This window comes from Chlamydotis macqueenii, chromosome 13 (genome assembly GCF_036417535.1).
Source record: "Chlamydotis macqueenii isolate bChlMac1 chromosome 13, bChlMac1.mat, whole genome shotgun sequence".
Classification (NCBI taxonomy): domain Eukaryota; kingdom Metazoa; phylum Chordata; class Aves; order Otidiformes; family Otididae; genus Chlamydotis; species Chlamydotis macqueenii.
This window is the reverse complement of record NC_141568.1, coordinates 14,327,116-14,345,035: the sequence shown is the minus strand read 5'-3', so window position 1 is coordinate 14,345,035 and position 17,920 is coordinate 14,327,116. Positions and strand designations below refer to the sequence as shown.

Genomic DNA, 17,920 nt, shown 5'->3' with positions numbered 1-17,920 from the left:
TCCTGAATGACAAAGGTTACCTTGTGATTTTGAAAAGGATTGTTGTTATTTGCCGAGTGTTGTGTGAATCAAGTATATGCCTAATATGAGAGAGGTTGTGGAAAGCCTGGGAAATTCTTCTTGTGAAGAGTTATTGTGGCCCAGTTTTCACCTGTGCTTTCATAGTTTCCCTGGTTAGAGGGTTTATGAAAAGTATTTGGGTTTGTGAGAAGAGTTTGTAAATTTCTTTACAAACCATCCATGCTTCATATTTCAACAGTAATTTCTGTGCTTGTGTGAGCTGCTTCTACCAGTCTCTTACTTACAGCCCATTTTTGGAACTTCCTTAGGTTCAGATGTTGCTAGTGAGCAGTGGAGTTCCTTCTGTATTCATTTGTGTTTTTGCTAAACTCCATTGAATTTAAGAACAATGAGTAATAATTTAAGACCTGCAGTCTTATTTTGCTTTCTTCCTTTAGGATCTGCTCTCTTGCTAAATTGTTGAGTTCACAATAGAGTGATATTGTCAGTCTGGTCTCATTTTTTCATTTCTTCTTGACTTACAGGAGCAGATAGTCCAACCTGTAGCAATGGAGTCATGTCTACAAAAAGCAAACAGAGTCACAGTAAATATCCAACACTGAGTTCATCATCTTCATCTTCCTCCTCCTCCTCCCCCTCATCTGTGAACTACTCTGAATCCAATTCTACAGATTCTACCAAATCTCAGCAGCACAGTAGTACGAGTAACCAAGAAACCAGGTATTTTTTTACCTTTGTAGATGTCTGAGGAGGGTGAGAAGGTGGGAGAGGGCTCAGTCTGCTTTCTGAAGAGCCAGAAGGGCATCTGTCCTGCTCTTTTGAACAACAGAGTAACTCTTTGTTTTTCATCCAAGGTCACTATTATTCTCAGCAGACACAAGCCTGTTCCAAGTTCCCCTACCCTGTCCCCCTAAGCTGTCCCATTAAACTGATGCTGTCAGAGCCCAACGTGATGGTTTGGATAGAAACTCCTGTTGAGCTGTTGCTGCTGCCTCAGCCGGCTGATTACTGCTGCTGAGCAGCTTGCCTGCCCTTTAGTGGGTGAGGCAGCAGCTCAAGTGATTACTGGGTTGGTGCATTGCCCTCCTGAGTGATTTTCTTGGGCTACCTCTACCTGTTGCCCAGTTCCTTCCAGATGAGCCTCTGAATCAGCAGTGATTTGTTTCATGCTTATGACAGCAGGTCAGACTTTTAGAAAGCTTCCCTTCTCCAAGAAGCCATAGACAGTCCAGGAGAGGGGGATAGTTACTGTGCATTTACTGAGGGTGGAGCACATTGAGCTGTGCGGAGAACAGAGCTTCCTTTGGGCTCACTTTCCAGGTTCTTGTTGCAGGCTGGAGCAGAGGATGTCCTTGTGATGAGTAGAGTCTCTTGCTAATTGCAGCTGGGACTCGTCCTCTGAGTACTGTGCAGAGCACAGTTTGCAGGACAGTTTGCGGTCTCTATCGTGACCTCTTGAGAGCCATATAGTATGTCACTGAGTGAGAAACATTTGTTCAGACTCAGTTTACCAGAATCATTTCGTAACGCTTGATATATGATTCTTTTTTAAATGTAGAGCCCCGTAATATTTTCTCATCATTTTGGTTAATTAGCAGTTAATCAGCAAACTCATTTGGACTGCTGTCTTGAAGGTTTAAGCCTAGAGCCCTTGTGTTCTGTGTTGCACTTTTGGCAAGGGCTGATGGCTTACCGCAGCCAAGATTTCCCTCCTGTTTAGCATGTTAGTATGTTATCTGTTGTCTGGCTGCTGTTCACTATCCTTCTTCCTGAAGGAAAAATGGTAAGCACTCTGCACCTGTAATTATGACCGGCACTTTCAGAACAGAAACCTGTTTCATACGTTGCCTTCAGAAGCCTGCAACAATTTTTGCTACCCTGAATTAGACCATCTGGCTCCCTGTAGTCCAGCTGGCACCTTTCCTGATTTTACTGGCCATTGCTAGGCATCATTTGGCATCTGAGATCTTCATTTATTCCCTTTCTAATTTAGACATCTGGGCTTTCTTTCCTCCTTTCACCTCAGTGACAGCGAGATGGAAATGGAGGCTGAACATTACCCCAACGGAGTCCTGGAAAATTCATCCACCAGGATAATGAATGGCACCTACAAACATGAAGAGATCCTGCAGACGGATGAATCCAGCATGGGTAGGGCCTCAGAGGCAGGAGGGGTAAAGGGAAATATTGTGGTGATATTGTGGAGCAGAAAAAGCAATAGGAGTCAAAGGTTTGTTCAGTGCTGGTCGTGAATTCCAGCTCAGAGCAGTCCTGGCACTTCTTCCAGGTGAGGAGCTGAACCGAGCTGATGCCCAGCCACAAAGTGTCCTCAGCACAGTGTGGGCAGCTACAACTGTCTTGTCTGTGGGTGCTTTAGCCAGGAGGGAGAAGATGAGTTAGCTACACTACCACGGAAACTGGGAATTCCTCCAGTTATAATGGGTCTTGTGGCCACCTAACACTGGGAAGTTGGTGTTGTTGGCATCTCTGACTGAAAGTTTTCTGAGTCCAGGGTTAGTTAGAGTGAGGGTTTCCGTGTTGTGTGCACTGTATCACACACATGAAAGGATAACACAGCTGGAGTTGCAAGCTCCCATGATTTTAGCAGAGTGCTTGATTTGTAGGCATTAAACGAACAGAGCTCAAGTTTTCCCTGTACCTAACAGGTGCTGTGAAAAAACCACTACTGGCTGTTGTAGTGCAAGGATCAGAAAAAATTTCCACTGGGATAAACTTGGAGCAGGGAGCAGCTACCTGGTCCAGAACGGGAAGGAATTTATGGGTAGCATGACAGTGTGGGCAGTGGTGGGGAATGAGAGATGATTGTTACTTCTCCACTGCCTTTCTTCTAGAAGACAGCTGCCCCCAGAGGCAGCTCTGTGGAGGGAACCACGCTGCCACGGAGCGAATGATCCAGTTTGGACGGGAGCTGCAGATGCTGAGCGAGCAGCTTTGCAGAGAATATGGGAAGAACACAATGCACAAAAAGATGCTTCAGGTAAGCCTGGGCCTTGCACTGCATTGCAGTGGTTCTGTGTGCCAGGACTGAGATTGCGGGTTCTCTTGCAGAGCTCTGAGTGGCCCCCACTTCTGCACTTGGTAAGGAAGAGGGGGCTTGCATGGGGATCAGAGGTTGAAACTTGGTAAATGTAGAGCATCTAGACCCGGTTCTGGGCACAGGAGAGAAGAAATACAGCTCCTGCCTGCCTTCGCTCTTCTTCTCTCCAGGTGACACTCTGCCTGGCTTCCTGTGCTGGCTCCCCTGCCAGGTGGAGGGGGCACCCTCTTTAATCCACTGTCTTGATGGTCCCTTGCTGCCAAGAAGAAAAGGGCCATTTCTTTTCAGGAGGTAGGCACCTGTCACTTTGGCGATGGCAGGAGGTGCCCCAGCTGATGGACTTGGCGATTTTCCTTGTGTGTTTGTAGCCATGCGTGACCTTACTGTGCCTTTCTGTTCTCTCACAGGATGCGTTTAGCTTGTTAGCTTACTCAGACCCTTGGAACTGCCCCGTCGGTCAGCAGCTGGACCCGATCCAGAGGGAACCCGTGTGTGCTGCTCTCAATAGTGCTATATTGGGTAAGCCTGGGTCCCGTGTGAGCACTGCCCACCAGACATACCTGCTCTCAAGGGCTGTCCTGTGGCAGGGAAGCCTGTGAGTGTTAGGAAAAGTTCAGAAATACTTCTCTTTAGCTTTTGCCTCTCTTTCTGTTGCTGGGAACTGACAGGGCAGTGATGGAGGAGGGCAGGTGAGAGGGAAGCCTTCAGAGAACAGATCCACCTGAACTATTCTTCTTTTGACTCCCTTCCTTGGGTCTTCTTCAATGCTGCTTCCAAGGGTGCTTCTTGGGACTTTCCTCCCCTGCTTACTGAGGAAGCCAAGATCTCTTTGATGCATTTCCTGCCTCTCTTCCTTCTTGCTCTGAACCCACCTGAGTCACTTTGCTGACATTAACAGGGGTCTTTTCCGTGCTGTTTGGGTTGGCAGAATTTTGTCCTGGCGTCAGCCTGCTTTCTGGTAGGGAATGCAGTTGCTCTGTTGCAGCATGCTGTAAGTGAAGCGGGTTTCCATAGCGTTGACTCTAAAGCCAAGGGAGACCGTAAATCCAGTTATCTTTGAGCTCATATTGAACCTGCAGAGTGAAATGGGTTTGTCTTCCCTTCGAGCATTGCTTCTGCATGTTCTCATCATGTACTATGCCTGCTAGAGCCCAGAGAGCCTGGCTGCCTGCAGTCCAGTGTAGGGATTGGGGCTGTGGTAATGGTCCAGCCCTGTTGCTCTTTCCTTTCCAGTTGTAACTGTGCAGAGAGGACCCTGCTCTGTGCTGAGGTCTGATTATAGGTCGGTTTTCTCCAGCTAGCAAGACAGCTCCCCTTTTTCTGATGAGTTTTGCTCTTTGCGTCAGCAGGATGGATCATGTTTGAGTCCAGGTATGAGCAGTCTCTTGCCCTCCTCTGTGTCCTCAGAGCTGGATGTTTATGCCTGTTCTCCCATTGTCATTAGACAAGAATGTTCCTTGGCCTGACAGCTTGTTGTTGTTTACTCTGTTATCTTGAATCTAGTATAATAAACACAGTACCTTTCCCTGATGGAAGTCTTGTGCTTGCAATCAGTGAGTTACCATCTTGTGGAGCTGTTGTTGCTGTACCCTCCTGGCATCTTCAGCTACAGAAAATCCCATGGTGGAGAAATGGATATAGTGATAACGAGGTTATGGCCTGCCACCAGTCTGCAAGAAAGGCATTGTTTCATTCCAGGCAGGGCTGTTGATCCCATCACCAGACCCTGCACATGCTGTGTCATTGCTCAGCTAACCTCACAGGACACTCCCCAGTCTGCGTCAGCTCAGTCCATCCACAGCTGGCCAGACACTGTCTGCTGGACAGCTTCTCTGTCTCAGAAACCCGTGCTTGACTCGTGTGCGTAGTCCAGCTCACTGTGCCCAGTTGTATTTCCTAGTGGGTCTGTGCGCCTCGTGTTGCGTGTGCCAGAAGGAGATTCAGAGATTGTCTTCTGGGGGAAGGAACGGCTTGATGGACAAACCTGTGAAGGCTCCTGTTCTGTCTGAGTAAAGGAAGAGAAATTATGTGGTTTGGGAGGAGAGTCCCTTCCCCTGACAGTCAGCATGGGCAGGTGTCCAGCAGCGTGACTCAGTTCTACCTGTTGTTTGTCCAGTGCTTGAGGAGCATAGACCAGTTGCTGAGAACAGGGAGACATGAAAGATGGTGTCTGGACATGCTTTGTCACACAGGTCACAAGACACCTTGTCTAGCTGAGGATTCCCATTCCCTCTTGCATACATAGCAAACGTGAAGTTGAAAAGAAGCAGTGACCCAGGAGTGAGTTTGTCTAGGGCTTAGACTTGCACAAGTGGGAGAGGTGGAGAGGTTGCCTCTCACTGGGTGCCAGTTTCTCCTGCCTTTCCATATTCTTCTGTGCTTTGATCTCATGTGCTTTGAGGGTTTTCTGGCAGGCAGTGAAGGCAGCAGGAGCTCCACTGCCTTTTTCTTGCTGGCCACCACAGCAGTACTTTCTCAAAGGTCCTGTTGAGCTGTGGCCCCACGTGGGATGTGTCATGGGTGGTGGGGTGTGTGGAGGAGCAGTGGTGGTGCAGACCCAGCAGTACTCAGGAGTAGCTTCCTTCCAGAGGGAGCACCTTCTACCAGGAATCCTGGGCTTGGTGCCCAGGTGGGACTGAGAGGAACCCAAGTGCAGGTGAGCCGGCACGCAGCCAGGATGCCTCTTCTAAACAGATTTCTTTTTTTGCTCCCACAGAATCTCAGAACCTGCCAAAGCAGCCCCCGCTGATGCTTGCCCTGGGCCAGGCCTCGGAGTGTTTGCGGCTCATGGCTCGCGTGGGCTTGGGCTCCTGCTCCTTTGCCAGAGTAGACGACTATTTGCACTAGCCACCAGAGCAAGATGGAGTTGACATCGTTGAGTGCTGCCCTTCACCCTCCGTTGCTGCCACTCTACACCACCACCTCGTTCAATAGCCTGACCTCCCTGCCACCAACACCCCCTCTAGCACACACACACACGCTGCCTGTGAAAGGACTGAGTGAGTCCCTCACTGTGTGGCTATTCCTGACCCCAGGAACGACTGACAGATCTCACCTGTCTCCCTGCCGTTGCTGCAGCTCCGGTGGCACTCAGTATTTCGCTGGTTGTTCTAATGTAGCGCCTTCCGATGTAGGGATTGCTCTTTATTTTGATTTGAGTTGTTTCTCATGGATCGACCAGTATTTTATCTGGAGAGTTTTGCTGAGCTGGTTTCTGCTGATTTACTGAGGAAGCTCATCAAGTTGGTGACAGCTTGTTCTTTTCTTCCCTTCTCCCTCCATCGTGCACATACAGCATCATCTTCTGTGCTAGTTACCTGAACTCTTCTCGCAGTGGCAGTTCAGAGGGATATTTTTTATTTTATTTGAATCCTCTTTATTAAAAAGGTCTCTTCCACCTCCACAAAGTCATCCATGTATTTATTGCCCGCAGACTCAGTCCCAGCCACACACATCGTACAACCCCGCAGGAGACCTGGTGAGGTAGGTCCTGTCACGTGCTAATGATGAGAGTTGGAGGAGCTTGGTCCGTCATGGTGCATGCCTCTCTAGGAGCACACAGCCCTCAAATGCTTGTCTTTGTGAGTGGGAAGAGTCGAGAACATTGCTTATGTTAGTGGCTGCACTGTAGAAGCATCTCACAGCCCTGAGAAAGGGGTAAATCCAGCTCTCTCAGCAGCTAGAGGGACAGGACTGGCGAGTGTGTAGTCGTCTGCCGCTGTGCTGGTAGAAGCAGGTCCTGTTGGCCTGCAGGAAACGTCTGTGGGTGCTGCCTGGGTGGGCTGTCAGCCTTTGTGTCAAATCACAATTCCCCCCTTTTCTCCATATAGGGGGACTCTGTCACTAAGACTCAATAATAAGACTATTTACTGACCTCTTCACGTAACACTGATCTAAACGAGCACTTCTAAGTTTTGGAAGTGTCTTGAGAACATTAGTGTGAGCTGTGCCCACCCTTGCGGGTTGCATGTGCCAAGATCGGGTTGCGGGTTAGGGTCAGTACGAGCTTTGTAAGGTCTGAGCCGGTCAGAAGGGAGCAGCAATGTTTCTTGAAGGATTACTAAGACAATTATTTTAGTTTCAAGCCCAAAAGCAACCAGCAAAGATCTGTAGGTGAGTAACCTCCAAGGAAGATGGCCTAACATGTCACTGCTGTGGGATGTATCAGGCCCGGGGACTCAAGTGCTGCTAAGCTTTTGGCATTCAAACCATCCGTGCATGTTTGAGCGTGTGCTTTTAACTGGTGAGGCTGTGTAGCAGGACCACATGGTTTCCATCCTCTGGTGTACTGGTAGGAGGCTTCAGGTGCAGTGTGGCTGCACAGGAGGAACTGTAATTCGCCACCAAATGAATTTTAGGTTTGTAGCTGCGAGGAGGACCCAGGGGAGCTCAAACTCAACATGTACTTTACTACTGTCCTTTAATTTTTTCTTTTTTTTTGGGAAGGCTTGATGAAAGATGAACAGATTGTGTTGAAGTTTGCCCTTGTAATGGAGGTCAGCCTGTGCCAGGGCTTCAAGAGGCAAGAGAGCTTGTGTGCCACTGCAGAAAGGAAGGTGGTGTGTGACCTCTGTGCGGTAGCCCAGAGCTTTAAGGATTTGCTGCGTTTGCGAGCTTGATTTGCAGCTGGAACATGAGGTCTGAAATGAAGGCAGAGCAGGGGGGCAGGAGTCCCCTGCGGCGCAGGAGGCAACTGTGGCCATGAACGTGCAGATGGTGTTGGAGGTGTTGGGAATGCCTATCGCTACCTTTTGGTGAAGGTTTTGAAGCAGTGCTAGAGCCATGGTGGTGTTAGAAAACAGGCGACACGAGGTTTAGAGATGGAGGAGATATTTTTATTGATCAGCTCATATAGTTGAAAAAAGCAGAAGGAGCTCTGCATACTGAAGCCATTCTAGGCAGGTAGGAGCAGAAAACTGCACTCAGCAGAAGTTAACTTGCAAATTTGGGGTTTCTCGTCCAATCCTGGGGAACAGCTCGTGTTCCTGAAAGCTTATCTGTTGATTTTCAACTTCGCTCCTTGTCCTGGTGATGGAGGTTACCCCAGCCTGCAGTCCGGACCTTGCTGCAGTCGCAGAGACGCTGTGACTCGTGGGCAGCTTCTTTCCTGGAGCCTCTGCTGTGGACCTGCCAGGCTGCCCAGCCTGGCCCATTGTGCCCCCGTGCTCTTGCAGAACCTGAGGCAGCATGTGAACTTGGCCTGGTGAGATGTGTTCCTGCAGGCTCGCCATTTCTTAGACCAAGGCTTAGGGCCGATTGTGGGTACTTGGGTTGGAAATACTCTAATACCTGGCTTTGCCTTTCACATTTGGCAGCTTCCCCTGCTGTTGGTCACCATTTAACTTGCTACTGTCTGGCTGCAGTTGGACCTCTCTCTCATCTTTGTAGCAACATCATCTTTATCTCTTTCCGAGTTTTCTTTGTTTCTTCTCTTTGTGGTTCCTTTAACCCAAATCTCTTATTTGTCATGAATCATATTAATGCCCTACTTGGTCTTTTAGCAAAGCCAGGCTGATTATCCTAGAGCATTTTTTTTTGTTTTGGTTTCCCTTTTGCTACAAAAAAAACCCTCACGAGATGCTCCTGTGTGGTTATTGTGGCACCAAGAAATGTGTGATGGGATGGTCTCTCTGGCTTCTCCGGGACGCCATCCCTGTGGTAGAAACCATCTTGCTGCTGTGTCATGCTTAGTGCTGAAGGACCGCGCTCGTACTTTGCATGCGACAGGGCCGAGTCACTTCCTGCCACTGACAGTGTGCATCACATAGCGGCAGTAGATCCCTGCAGACTGGACAGCAGTGATGCTTTCCACTCTTGCGCTCAAAGCAGTAGTGCCAGTTTGGTTTGTTTTTCCTTTTTCACGTGACCTAGTTCCTGACTGGCCACACGCTGTAACCAACACCCATCGCTGCTGCCAGCTTCTCGCCGGCTCTTGTACCTGGTGTCCTAATTCTGGTTTTTGGGGAGTGCAGAGGCTTTTCTGCTGTGACATATCTGTCCTGTACCTGTTGTTTGTTTTATTTTGTTTTGTTATTTCAAGTGTTGTGGTTTCACGAGCAGCTCCTGCTTCTTGTGCTCAGACTCTGACTGACATGGTCATGACTCGGTGTGGGGAAAAGAAATGTGTTTGTGGTGTGTGGTGGGGGCATAGGCTTCAAGCCACCACTGATTCCTAGATGAGATTTCTGACTTGGTTTTCCCAGGTTATTTTTCAAAGCCTCTTGGTGTTTGAGTGTCCCTGGCTGCTCCTTAGCTGAGACTTGGTTTGAATTGTTGTGGTCATTTTAAAAAACAAACAGAACTCAATTGAATTGAGGTCTTTAACTGTGAATGTGGTTGTACACTTAACCAGAGGCTCCATGCAGATTTGGGATTTGTTATTCCGAGTGCCTCATGTTTTGCTCATAAACAGATGAACCAAGAACACCCTAGGTGTGACTCTGCTTCATCTGGGCAGTCCCTCACAGTGTCGCTTCTCCCAAGAGCCCTTCACTAAAGCCATTTAAATGGCTGTGTAGCTCGTAGTAGAGGCTGCTGGCTTGCCGTTTCTTGGTGAGGGTGACAAGATCTCAGCTGTGGCCCTGTGTTACAACGCTGATGGCACCGGACGTAGGACTTCCATCACACAAGGCTGACATGTAGGTTGCTCTCTGCTGGGCTGACTTCAGATCCTAGAAGAAGGTTTTCAAACCACAGCCAGACGCTGCTCACAGGCAACATTTCTCACCATGCAGCCCCAAGAGAGGCTTTCTAGCTGTGATGTCCTTCCTAGGACGTGTGAAATGCTGCAACTCTAACAACCAAACCTCTTCCAGCTCTGCCGTGCCTGCAGACTTGGAGAGTCTCAGCTCTCAGCTGATGAGCCCAGTGTCACCACCAGAGAGCTGTGATCTACCCGGTGGGAGGCACACTCCAGCTGTGTGCTCTGGACACCAACCACTCCACCTGCCTTCCTCAAACCCAGCATTGCAGTAAGGGCCTCTCAGAAAGATAACATTTTACAGGGACCTGGTGGAAGGCCATTTTCAGGGTGGTGAACTGCAGCCCTACACATCATGTGCTTTGGTTTTGAGACCAATGCCCTGCCTGTTAAGTGGCCCTTTGAGAAGGAGGAGTGTTTTGGAAACTCCAGACCTAGAGCTTTGGTTAAAGTGTCCTTCAGTGGTTCTGCAGAGAGAGCTTCATGGAGCTGAATTATAATAGCAGGCTTTTCTCCCCATGGACAAGGGTTTATGCTGTCCCCACAAGCAGTGAGTGAGAGCAGTCCCATTAGTCTCATCATGGGAGAACTTTGGAGTGAGATGGAGGATTGACTGGGGAGTTGGAGACATTGGAGTAGGTGGGATAAGTGTTTCTGGGGGGTGTATCCACCTCGTATGTCTTGTACTCCAACCTCTGACCATCTTAGTAGCCTCTGCTGGATGCATTCCAGTTTGTGGGCATCTCTCCTGTGCCAGGGGGGCCAAATCTTGTTTCTCTTGGTTCCTCTTGGAACCATCTTGTTTCAGATGATTCTTGCTGCTCCGTGATCCTGTCCTGGCAAGTGTTTAACAAAAGGTGATTCAAGACATACAGGGTTGAGTGAACTCTCAGACAGGCCCTCCTGTGGGCGTGGAGGGCAGCAGTCTATTTCCCAGGCATCCTTAGATGCACTCTCAGAGCCAACTTGTCTTGGGAAAACTTCTCACTGCTACCAAGTTTCCCTTTTGCTCCTTTGCCTCCTACAATCCCAGTATTCTCCCACCTGTGTGAACACCAGAAGTGGTATCTGCAGTGTTTGGCTCTGCAGGAGCTGCTTTGGGACCAGGGTCAGCTCTCTGGCTCGTGCCAAGAACGCATTTGTCAAGCATGGACATGGCAAATCCAGCTGCTCTTCCTGGGCTTGCTTCTGCTGTGCTGGCCTAAAGAGACAGATCTGGGTGCGACGATGCCTTTTTGTCACCGTACGGGATTCTCTCAGCCTGTGGCTGGGCTGGCTGTAGCAATTCTGCCCATCTTTTGGAGTCTGGTTAGAAATTGAGCCTTTGCGTGTGGTCAGCAAAACGGAAAGGGACCTCCAGAGTGAAGCACCGGGTGCGTGGCACCCAGCTGTTGGGAGGAGGTTGTCCACTGCCTGCTCTCCCTCCCCTCAGCCGCCCGTGTGTACCAGAACTGTAGTTTGTTGCTCTGGGACATGTGGAAGATGCCTGGTTATCGGTGCTATAGCCTGTTTCCATTTCCAGCATCCTAGTGGTGCTCGCTGTGCTGCTGCTGGCCTCATTTGGACACCAGGAGATGTGACTGGGATGGAGAATGGGCCCCTTCAGGAGTGTTGTTCCTCATGGTTGCTTACACCTAGGATTTTCCTGTCTGCTTCCTTATTCCTTCTTATTTTTTAGTGACATCTCTGCCTGTCCTCAAGCTGTGTCCTTATTTTTATATAGTCTTATTAAGGCGTCTTTACCCTTCTTTAAATAGCTTTGTTCTTGAGGCTCCCTTGAACAACTGGAACAACCAGAGCTGTGTAACGAGCTCTGAGGACTGAATTTATAATTTTCCTCCTTGGGCATCAGGGATGATGAACCTTCTCCTCCAGCAAAGCAACCCTTGTTGGAGTGCTGTGATGCTGCTGTGCTCTGGTACCTGTCTTTCTCAATACTCACGTAGCACGTGTGGCTTAGATGCAGGTTTCAGAGTTCCTTCTGCTGTCATGGGGTTGATTGAGAAGGTGAACCATGGCAGCCAGGCTCTGTAGCAGCGTGTAAATGCCGTGAAGCTGTATGGTGCACAGCATGGTATCGGGAAGTTCTTTCCATGAAGAAGCAGTGTGCAGGCTTCAGCTGCCCACAGGGCAGCAGCTGGAGAGGTCCATCACACTTCAGTCCTGGGCACTGTGAGGCCCCGTGGAACTGGTCCCAGCATGAGAGAAGGAACACGTTCCTTGAAAAGGTGGTGCTGGTCCACCCGGGAGTCTCGTTTGCAGAAAGAGCAACTTCCTTCAAACCCTGCCTGTGTTAGAGCAGCCTGAGTGGTGGGTCCAGAGAGGAGATGGTCTCTTGTCTGTCCCTAGATGTTTCTGTGAAAGGGCTGGGGGGGTGCATGACAGGGGACATGTGCTGTGTGCTGCTGGGACCCTTCTGCTGCCACAGAAAAGTGAGTGATGGAGGGAACTGCAGTCCAGCAGCTCTTCCTCAGAGCTAGAAGCTGGCTGTGAGCCACGTCCCCTCTGCTGTGGAGGTCAGAGAGCTAGAGGAAGTGTTGGTGGGGTGAGCGTGAGAGGAGCTGCAGCAGATTTGGGGAAGAAAGGGGAGCAGTTGAGAGCCTGGAGGTCTCTTCCAGAGGAAGCACTAGCTGCTCTCTGCTGTCCGTCCCTGCAACAAGGGGTTGCAGGTGATGGGTGAGTGAACGTGGCATGTCAGTCCCTCTCCTTGCGTCCCACACCAGAGCTCAGAGCCTGCAGCCTTGAGCTGTCGCAGTGCCCAGCAAGCCGAGGGTTCATCCGGGCTTGAGGAGCACACGTCCTGCCAGCTGTTTATTTCCAAAAGGGAGGCTTAACTCTCCCGCTCCCAGGAAGCCGAGTCCCGTGTGTGATTTACACTCGCATCGCTGCAGAAACATTCCTGGAGGCCACACAGACCTCTGCTCCTTGTTGAACTTCCCTGGCCAGGCAGGCACCTTTTCTCTGGTCGCTCCAGTTGGGTCCAGGCACGTGCTCCCACTCCTTTGCTGGGGAGGGCTTTAGCTGCATCCTTCCTCTGGGAGGGAGCACAGGGGATTTTGCAGGCTGGGCTTCTCACAAGCTCAAACTTGGAGAAAGGAGAAGCAGCAGCGACTCTGGGGATAATCAGGATTTAAAAAAAAATTTTAAAAATACGAATGAGGTGACTCTTCCAGACCAAGGACTCTGCACAGGCATTTGGTTGGGATTTTTCTCTCTCGATCCTACCTGTGCACGCTCTTCACAACTCTCCAGCCAGGGAAGGCAGGAGGAGGCTGCTGGCACCTGAAGCTCTTGCACGTGACCTGTTTCGGTGGTGCAAGCCCCAGGACCTGCCCACCATGCGGTTAACTCTCTTCTGCTGGTTGCTCAAAACTCAGGTATGAAATGCTCGGCTGGAGCGTGGGGCGCGAGGTCTTTGCGGGTTTCCAAGCAGCCCTGGAGGAACGGGCACCACTGGGCTGCAACCGAGCAGATCTCCCGCTGCCGCTCCAGACTTCTCGTCACCTTTGAGGGGGGGGGAACTTCTCCTCTTGGGTACAACATTGGCTAGATGGACATTACACAAATTGTGCACATTGGTTCAGTCTAAGCTTAGTATTTGTGAATTAAGTTATCTGATGCTTCGCATGAAAACTTCAAAAAGGGGAGGGGGGGATTTTAACTGAGAAAAAGCCTATGAAAATATACTGGAAATATGGTAAAGAAATCGACGTTCTGCTGTATATTGACAGAATTATTTTTATTAAAATACACATCCATGTGCAAGAGCCAGCGTGGAGCCGTGTGCTTTGTCAGTCTCTGCTCGCTGGAGCTGCGCTGGGCCGGGTGAGCGGTGGAGCCGGCGCGGGAGCGGCAGCTTATGTCCCCTCCAACGTGGGATGGGGCCGACTGTGTCGGGGCGGTGGGGTGGTTAGCGCTGCGACGTCCCGCGGCTCAAGTGGCACCACCCCTGGGACCGACCGCTCGGTGGAAGGAGCTGGGCTCTGCCCGACAAGGATGAGCCGGCTCCAGGATCAGTTTTCCCCACCCAGAGGTGCACGGGCACCAGAAGCGTGTCCCTGTCATGCAGGTCCCTTGGTGGTCAGGGCAGGCTGTTGGCTCCAGCACTGCCACATTATGTGCAATTATTAGAGGAAGACAAGCAATTATTGCCAAGATTTTTGGGTAAACCCTACCCAGCTTTGCTAACAGGTATTCATGGGACAGCTGCTGGCACCTGTATACATGAAAAGCACAGCCAAGCACAATCCATGAGATGTTTGTCCCCCACAATCTGATCCTGCCTCAGCTTTCCTTTCCACCACTGCTTCGTCCCATGGTGCTTACGATTCAGCGGCAAAAATGTCATTTGGGGTGGTTTTCCCTGTCCCCTGCTTACTTTCAGTGTCTAGAAAATAGAGCCCTGCCCTGTTTTCTCATTGTGAGCATGAAACCCCGATGAAGCCTTACGCTGAGGATCAATCCATGGCACTTACCACATTTCCTGCCTTCCTCTTTCTGAGGTTTTCCTGTGTGCGCTTTGCACCCCTCACGTAAAACGATGGACCGCTAGCCTGGTGTGCACAGCCCGCGTGCCTCCCACCCCTCCCCAGAGGGTCTGCTCCTGGGGCACCTCCTCTGCCCAGCTGAAGGGGGTCATCTCCTCCTCCTCCTGGCACTGTGGGCATTGTTTTTGTCTCCCTCACTTATTTTGCCATAGCCACCAGCGTATTTGGAGGCTGACAGGTTGTTCAGGGTTTGGCCACATCAGCGTGTTCCTCCTGAACCACCAAATTCGGGAGCACGTGCAAAGCCCCTGGGGCTGAGAGGATGCTGTGAGGATGTATGGTAAAGGGTGACCTCACCCATGGGTCCTTGACCTGTGGGGCAGGACCTGGACCCACTGTCGCGTTCCCAATGAAGCGCGCTGTGACGAGGCACTGTTTACTGCAAGCCTGGAGAAGCACGTGCCTGTGGCCAAGGGGTTTTTCCCTCACACCTTGCCCTGGGCTTGAAGGATCTGCTCTGCGGGCTGAAGAATCAGGAAAAATTCAAAGAGCAACTTGTGTCAGTAAGTCTTTATTATAAATATTTGCACATCCTAGCAGGGCAGTGACAGCAGGAGGGACGTGGTGGCCGGCTGCTCCGTGCCACTGGGACACCCCGTCCTGCCAGGATGCGGGCTGGCTCTGCCTGCAGTGACGGCGCCCACCACCACGGGACCCTTCGGAGAAGTGCCGCGAGCGCCGTCTGCTCCCTCCGGAGAACAGGAGGGCTAGATGGGCAAATCAGATGGTGAATGGCAGAAGGAGGACTTCATTTTTTCCTTTGAAGATTTTTCATGTGTTTCTTCACCCAAGACTTCTTGGCGTCGGCGCAGATCTCGGCACCACCGGCAGTCACGAGCCTGCAGCGTGAAAATGAAGAGAGAGAATGAAAACACGAACCATGAGCTGTTGCATTCCCATGCGCTGCTGCTCCCCTCCCTGTGTGCAGCCCCATCCTGGATGGCCTGGAGCCGTCTCCAGCAGCCCATTCCCTCCTTGGGCTGATGGTGCATGTCTGAGTCTTCCCAGACCACCAGCATTAGCAGAAAACACCAAAACCTAATTTTTTTTCCCCACTTTGCTCACCCCGCAGAGCTATTCTTCTACCACAGCACCCTCAGGCATGTGCTCCCAGCTGGGACCAGGCTGTCCATGGGGCAGGATGGGACGGGGGGAGCTGCTGTACTGGGAGGCAAACCCCAGGGCTACTTACACCACAGCAGGCATGGGGCAGCTGCTCGACGTCTCATAGAAGCTCTGCACATGTCGGATGGGTCTCTGCGCGTAGCCGTAGCAGCATTCGGTGGGTGTGGAGTAGGCTGTGAAGGGAAGGGAGCGATGGTGTGAACGGCCTTGGCAGCGTTTTGCAGCTAATTACACCGCCAGACGATGACACCGCGGGATAGCGAACGCAGGACGGAGGCCGTGGAGCTTCTCAGCAGCTCCCACAGCGTCCCACGGCAGGGATTTGCTTCCCTTGGTGGGCAGCCAGCGCAGAACTGGGAAGTGTGGGCAGCAGTGGGGAGGGGAGCAGCGTGGGACCTGGCACCCCACAGCCCGCGTTACTGCAGCTGCTGAGGTAAGGTCTGGGGATGAGGTTTTGGGGGTTTCCAAGGTGGGGGTACAGCTTGCGAGGTGTTTTGGGAGGCTCCAAATAGCTGCATGTGCTCCCCCCGGCTCCAACCACTTGCTCATCCAGCCGAGACCTGGGCAGTGGCTGCCAGGGTCCTCTCCAAGCTCCTGCAGCATCTCCCAAAACCTCTGAGGTCTCCTCTGCAGAGGAACCTCTCTATTTCACAAGGACACAGCTCACCCCACACCACCAGCCCTGCAGCCAGCTTTTTTAGGCCATCCAGTCCCCTTTCCACCCATCCCTGCACCCTGGGATGTGCCGCCCTGTCCGAACCGAGGGGTTGCTTCTCCTGCCACCAGCACCGTCCCCACTCCACGCCACGGTTTCCCTTCTGACCTCCCCAACAATGGGATGTCCCCCGTGGGGACCCCGAGCCCCAAGGCGCAGCGGTGTCCCGGGAGGTGTCTTACCTGCAGCCCGGTGCAGGGAGAAGCTGAGGAGCAGGGCGAGCAGCAGGATGGTCCTCGTGGAGAGCATGGTGGCTGCGTGAGGGCTCTTCCTCTGTCCTGCCTCGGTCACCCTGCCTGCTGTCTGTGCCTTTGGCTCGCCCCGCACTGTCGTTTATACTCTGCATGCCACCTACTCGAACCGCTTTTCAAAAAACGTCAGGCCTGTTCTAAGAAGCCTCTTCCCAGGGATGAGCAGATTTCTGTCACGGTTTAATCTGAGGCCACGTCCAGAGGCCGAGGGGCAGAGCTGCGACTTCTGCTTTCTGCAGAAGAGCCGTGAGGCTGCAAGAGGCTTCCAGGAGGCTTTGGGGGAACCAAACATTTACCCAAGAAAGATTAACACCAACTTTCTGTGAAGGTGAGACATCCAGCCTCATGCTTTTCTGTTTATTCCTAACAGGTGAGACAACCCGAAATCCCTGAGCAGGACCAGGTCATTGAGGGGTTTAGCTGGTTTGCCTGAGTCATCAAAGGCAAGTGACCAACGTGTCCCCCGGGTTGGCCTCCCCGACCACCAAGGGCACTGGATTAGGCAGCGACCTGTCACTTGGGATGGGATGGGACAGGACGGGACGGGACAGAGGTTGTCAGGCAGGAAAACACATGCTCGACAGAGTGAGGAGGAACTTAGAAACAGAGATTATTTTGGCGGGTTCTGGAGATTATGGAAGGAGAAGAAATAGGGCAACAGCAGCAGGGTGTCTGAGGAGAGTCTGGGTCTGATCCCAAGCATTGCCTCTACCTCCCGCACCAGTGATGGGATCAAAATGAGAAGGTCAGAGGGATGAGGGCTTGTGGTCATCGGTGCACAGACAGGTCATTTCTACAGGGAGATGGAGCAAACCCTGCCACAACGCCAAGAGAGTCATCCAAGGACCCCAAGGGCAGGAGGGACAGGTGGCCCAGGACCCGCAGGCAGCACCACGGGGCACAGTTTCCATGCAGAGTTCTCCTGGGAAGGCAAGGTGCAGCTGTGGTCTGCGTGCACAAGGTGGTGAGGACCCAGCAGGAACCCACATGGGACGACGGTGAGTGGGAGCACAGAAGGGGACCTGGCTGTGGCTTGGGGATGGGGCAAGCCAGGGCTTCTTGGAGGAGAAGAAAGGTGGAAACAGAATTCCTTGAAGATTAGCTCATGAAGTTTGCATGACTTCTCCAGAATGAGAAAGGAGAAGGAAACAAATCAAATGTGCTGACAGCTCTGATTTGGAAGATGTGGTCTGCAGGACATCGTGTCTGGTGGCCTGGCATGGCAGCAGGGTGGCCCTGAGGAGAGCTGGGCACAGCGCCGCTGGTTTCTAACACCACTTTTCCCCAGGAAAGGGCTCTGCAGGAAGAAAACACCCGATAGACCCTGAGCCCACTTTCACAGTCTTTCATCCCCCGGCTCTCCCACCTTCCCCTGTCCAGCTCCTACCAGGGCCACACCACCTCCCAGACACCAGTTAAAAGTGAAGGGCTGCAACTAAAGGGGAACTGAGCTTTAGAAATTAAAATGCGTAGGCACGAACAAAAAAAAACCAAAACTAAACA

At 51.6% G+C, this 17,920-nt stretch overlaps 2 protein-coding genes across 3 annotated transcripts in view; one reads left to right on the top strand and one right to left on the bottom strand.

The window, feature by feature from the left end:
* The window catches only part of RANBP10 (RAN binding protein 10), a 70,939-nt gene extending 57,393 nt beyond the window's left edge, over window positions 1–13,546 (top strand). The window contains exons 10-14 of one of the 2 annotated variants that reach the window (XM_086757749.1): window positions 546–741; window positions 2,048–2,172; window positions 2,877–3,019; window positions 3,487–3,598; window positions 5,796–13,546. In XM_086757749.1, coding sequence (XP_086613875.1) covers window positions 546–741; window positions 2,048–2,172; window positions 2,877–3,019; window positions 3,487–3,598; window positions 5,796–5,926 — 707 coding nt within the window. In that variant the 3' untranslated portion in view covers window positions 5,927–13,546. Of the gene's footprint in view, window positions 1–545; window positions 742–2,047; window positions 2,173–2,873; window positions 3,020–3,486; window positions 3,599–5,795 lie in introns of both variants that reach the window. The other variant, XM_086757747.1, reaches the window with a different exon arrangement.
* A 1,305-nt stretch (window positions 13,547–14,851) lies between these two features.
* Window positions 14,852–16,521, bottom strand: LOC104481666 (C-C motif chemokine 3-like). Its single transcript, XM_010122944.2, has 3 exons — window positions 16,349–16,521; window positions 15,519–15,624; window positions 14,852–15,165 (listed from the first exon to the last, which is right to left on the bottom strand). The coding sequence occupies exons 1-3, from the start codon at window positions 16,413–16,415 to the stop codon at window positions 15,075–15,077; spliced, it is 264 nt and encodes an 87-aa protein (XP_010121246.1). The 5' UTR covers window positions 16,416–16,521; the 3' UTR covers window positions 14,852–15,074.
* Window positions 16,522–17,920: the final 1,399 nt, after the last annotated feature.

Bases quoted from the DNA above. Each gene is read 5' to 3' on its own strand.
- LOC104481666 (XM_010122944.2), bottom strand. From the start codon at position 16,415: ATGCTCTCCACGAGGACCATCCTGCTGCTCGCCCTGCTCCTCAGCTTC. The intron at 15,625-16,348 runs GTAAGACACCTC...TTCCCTTCACAG, and splicing joins CTCCCTGCACCGGGCTGCAG to CCTACTCCACACCCACCGAA. The intron at 15,166-15,518 runs GTAAGTAGCCCT...TTCACGCTGCAG, and splicing joins TGCCCCATGCCTGCTGTGGT to GCTCGTGACTGCCGGTGGTG.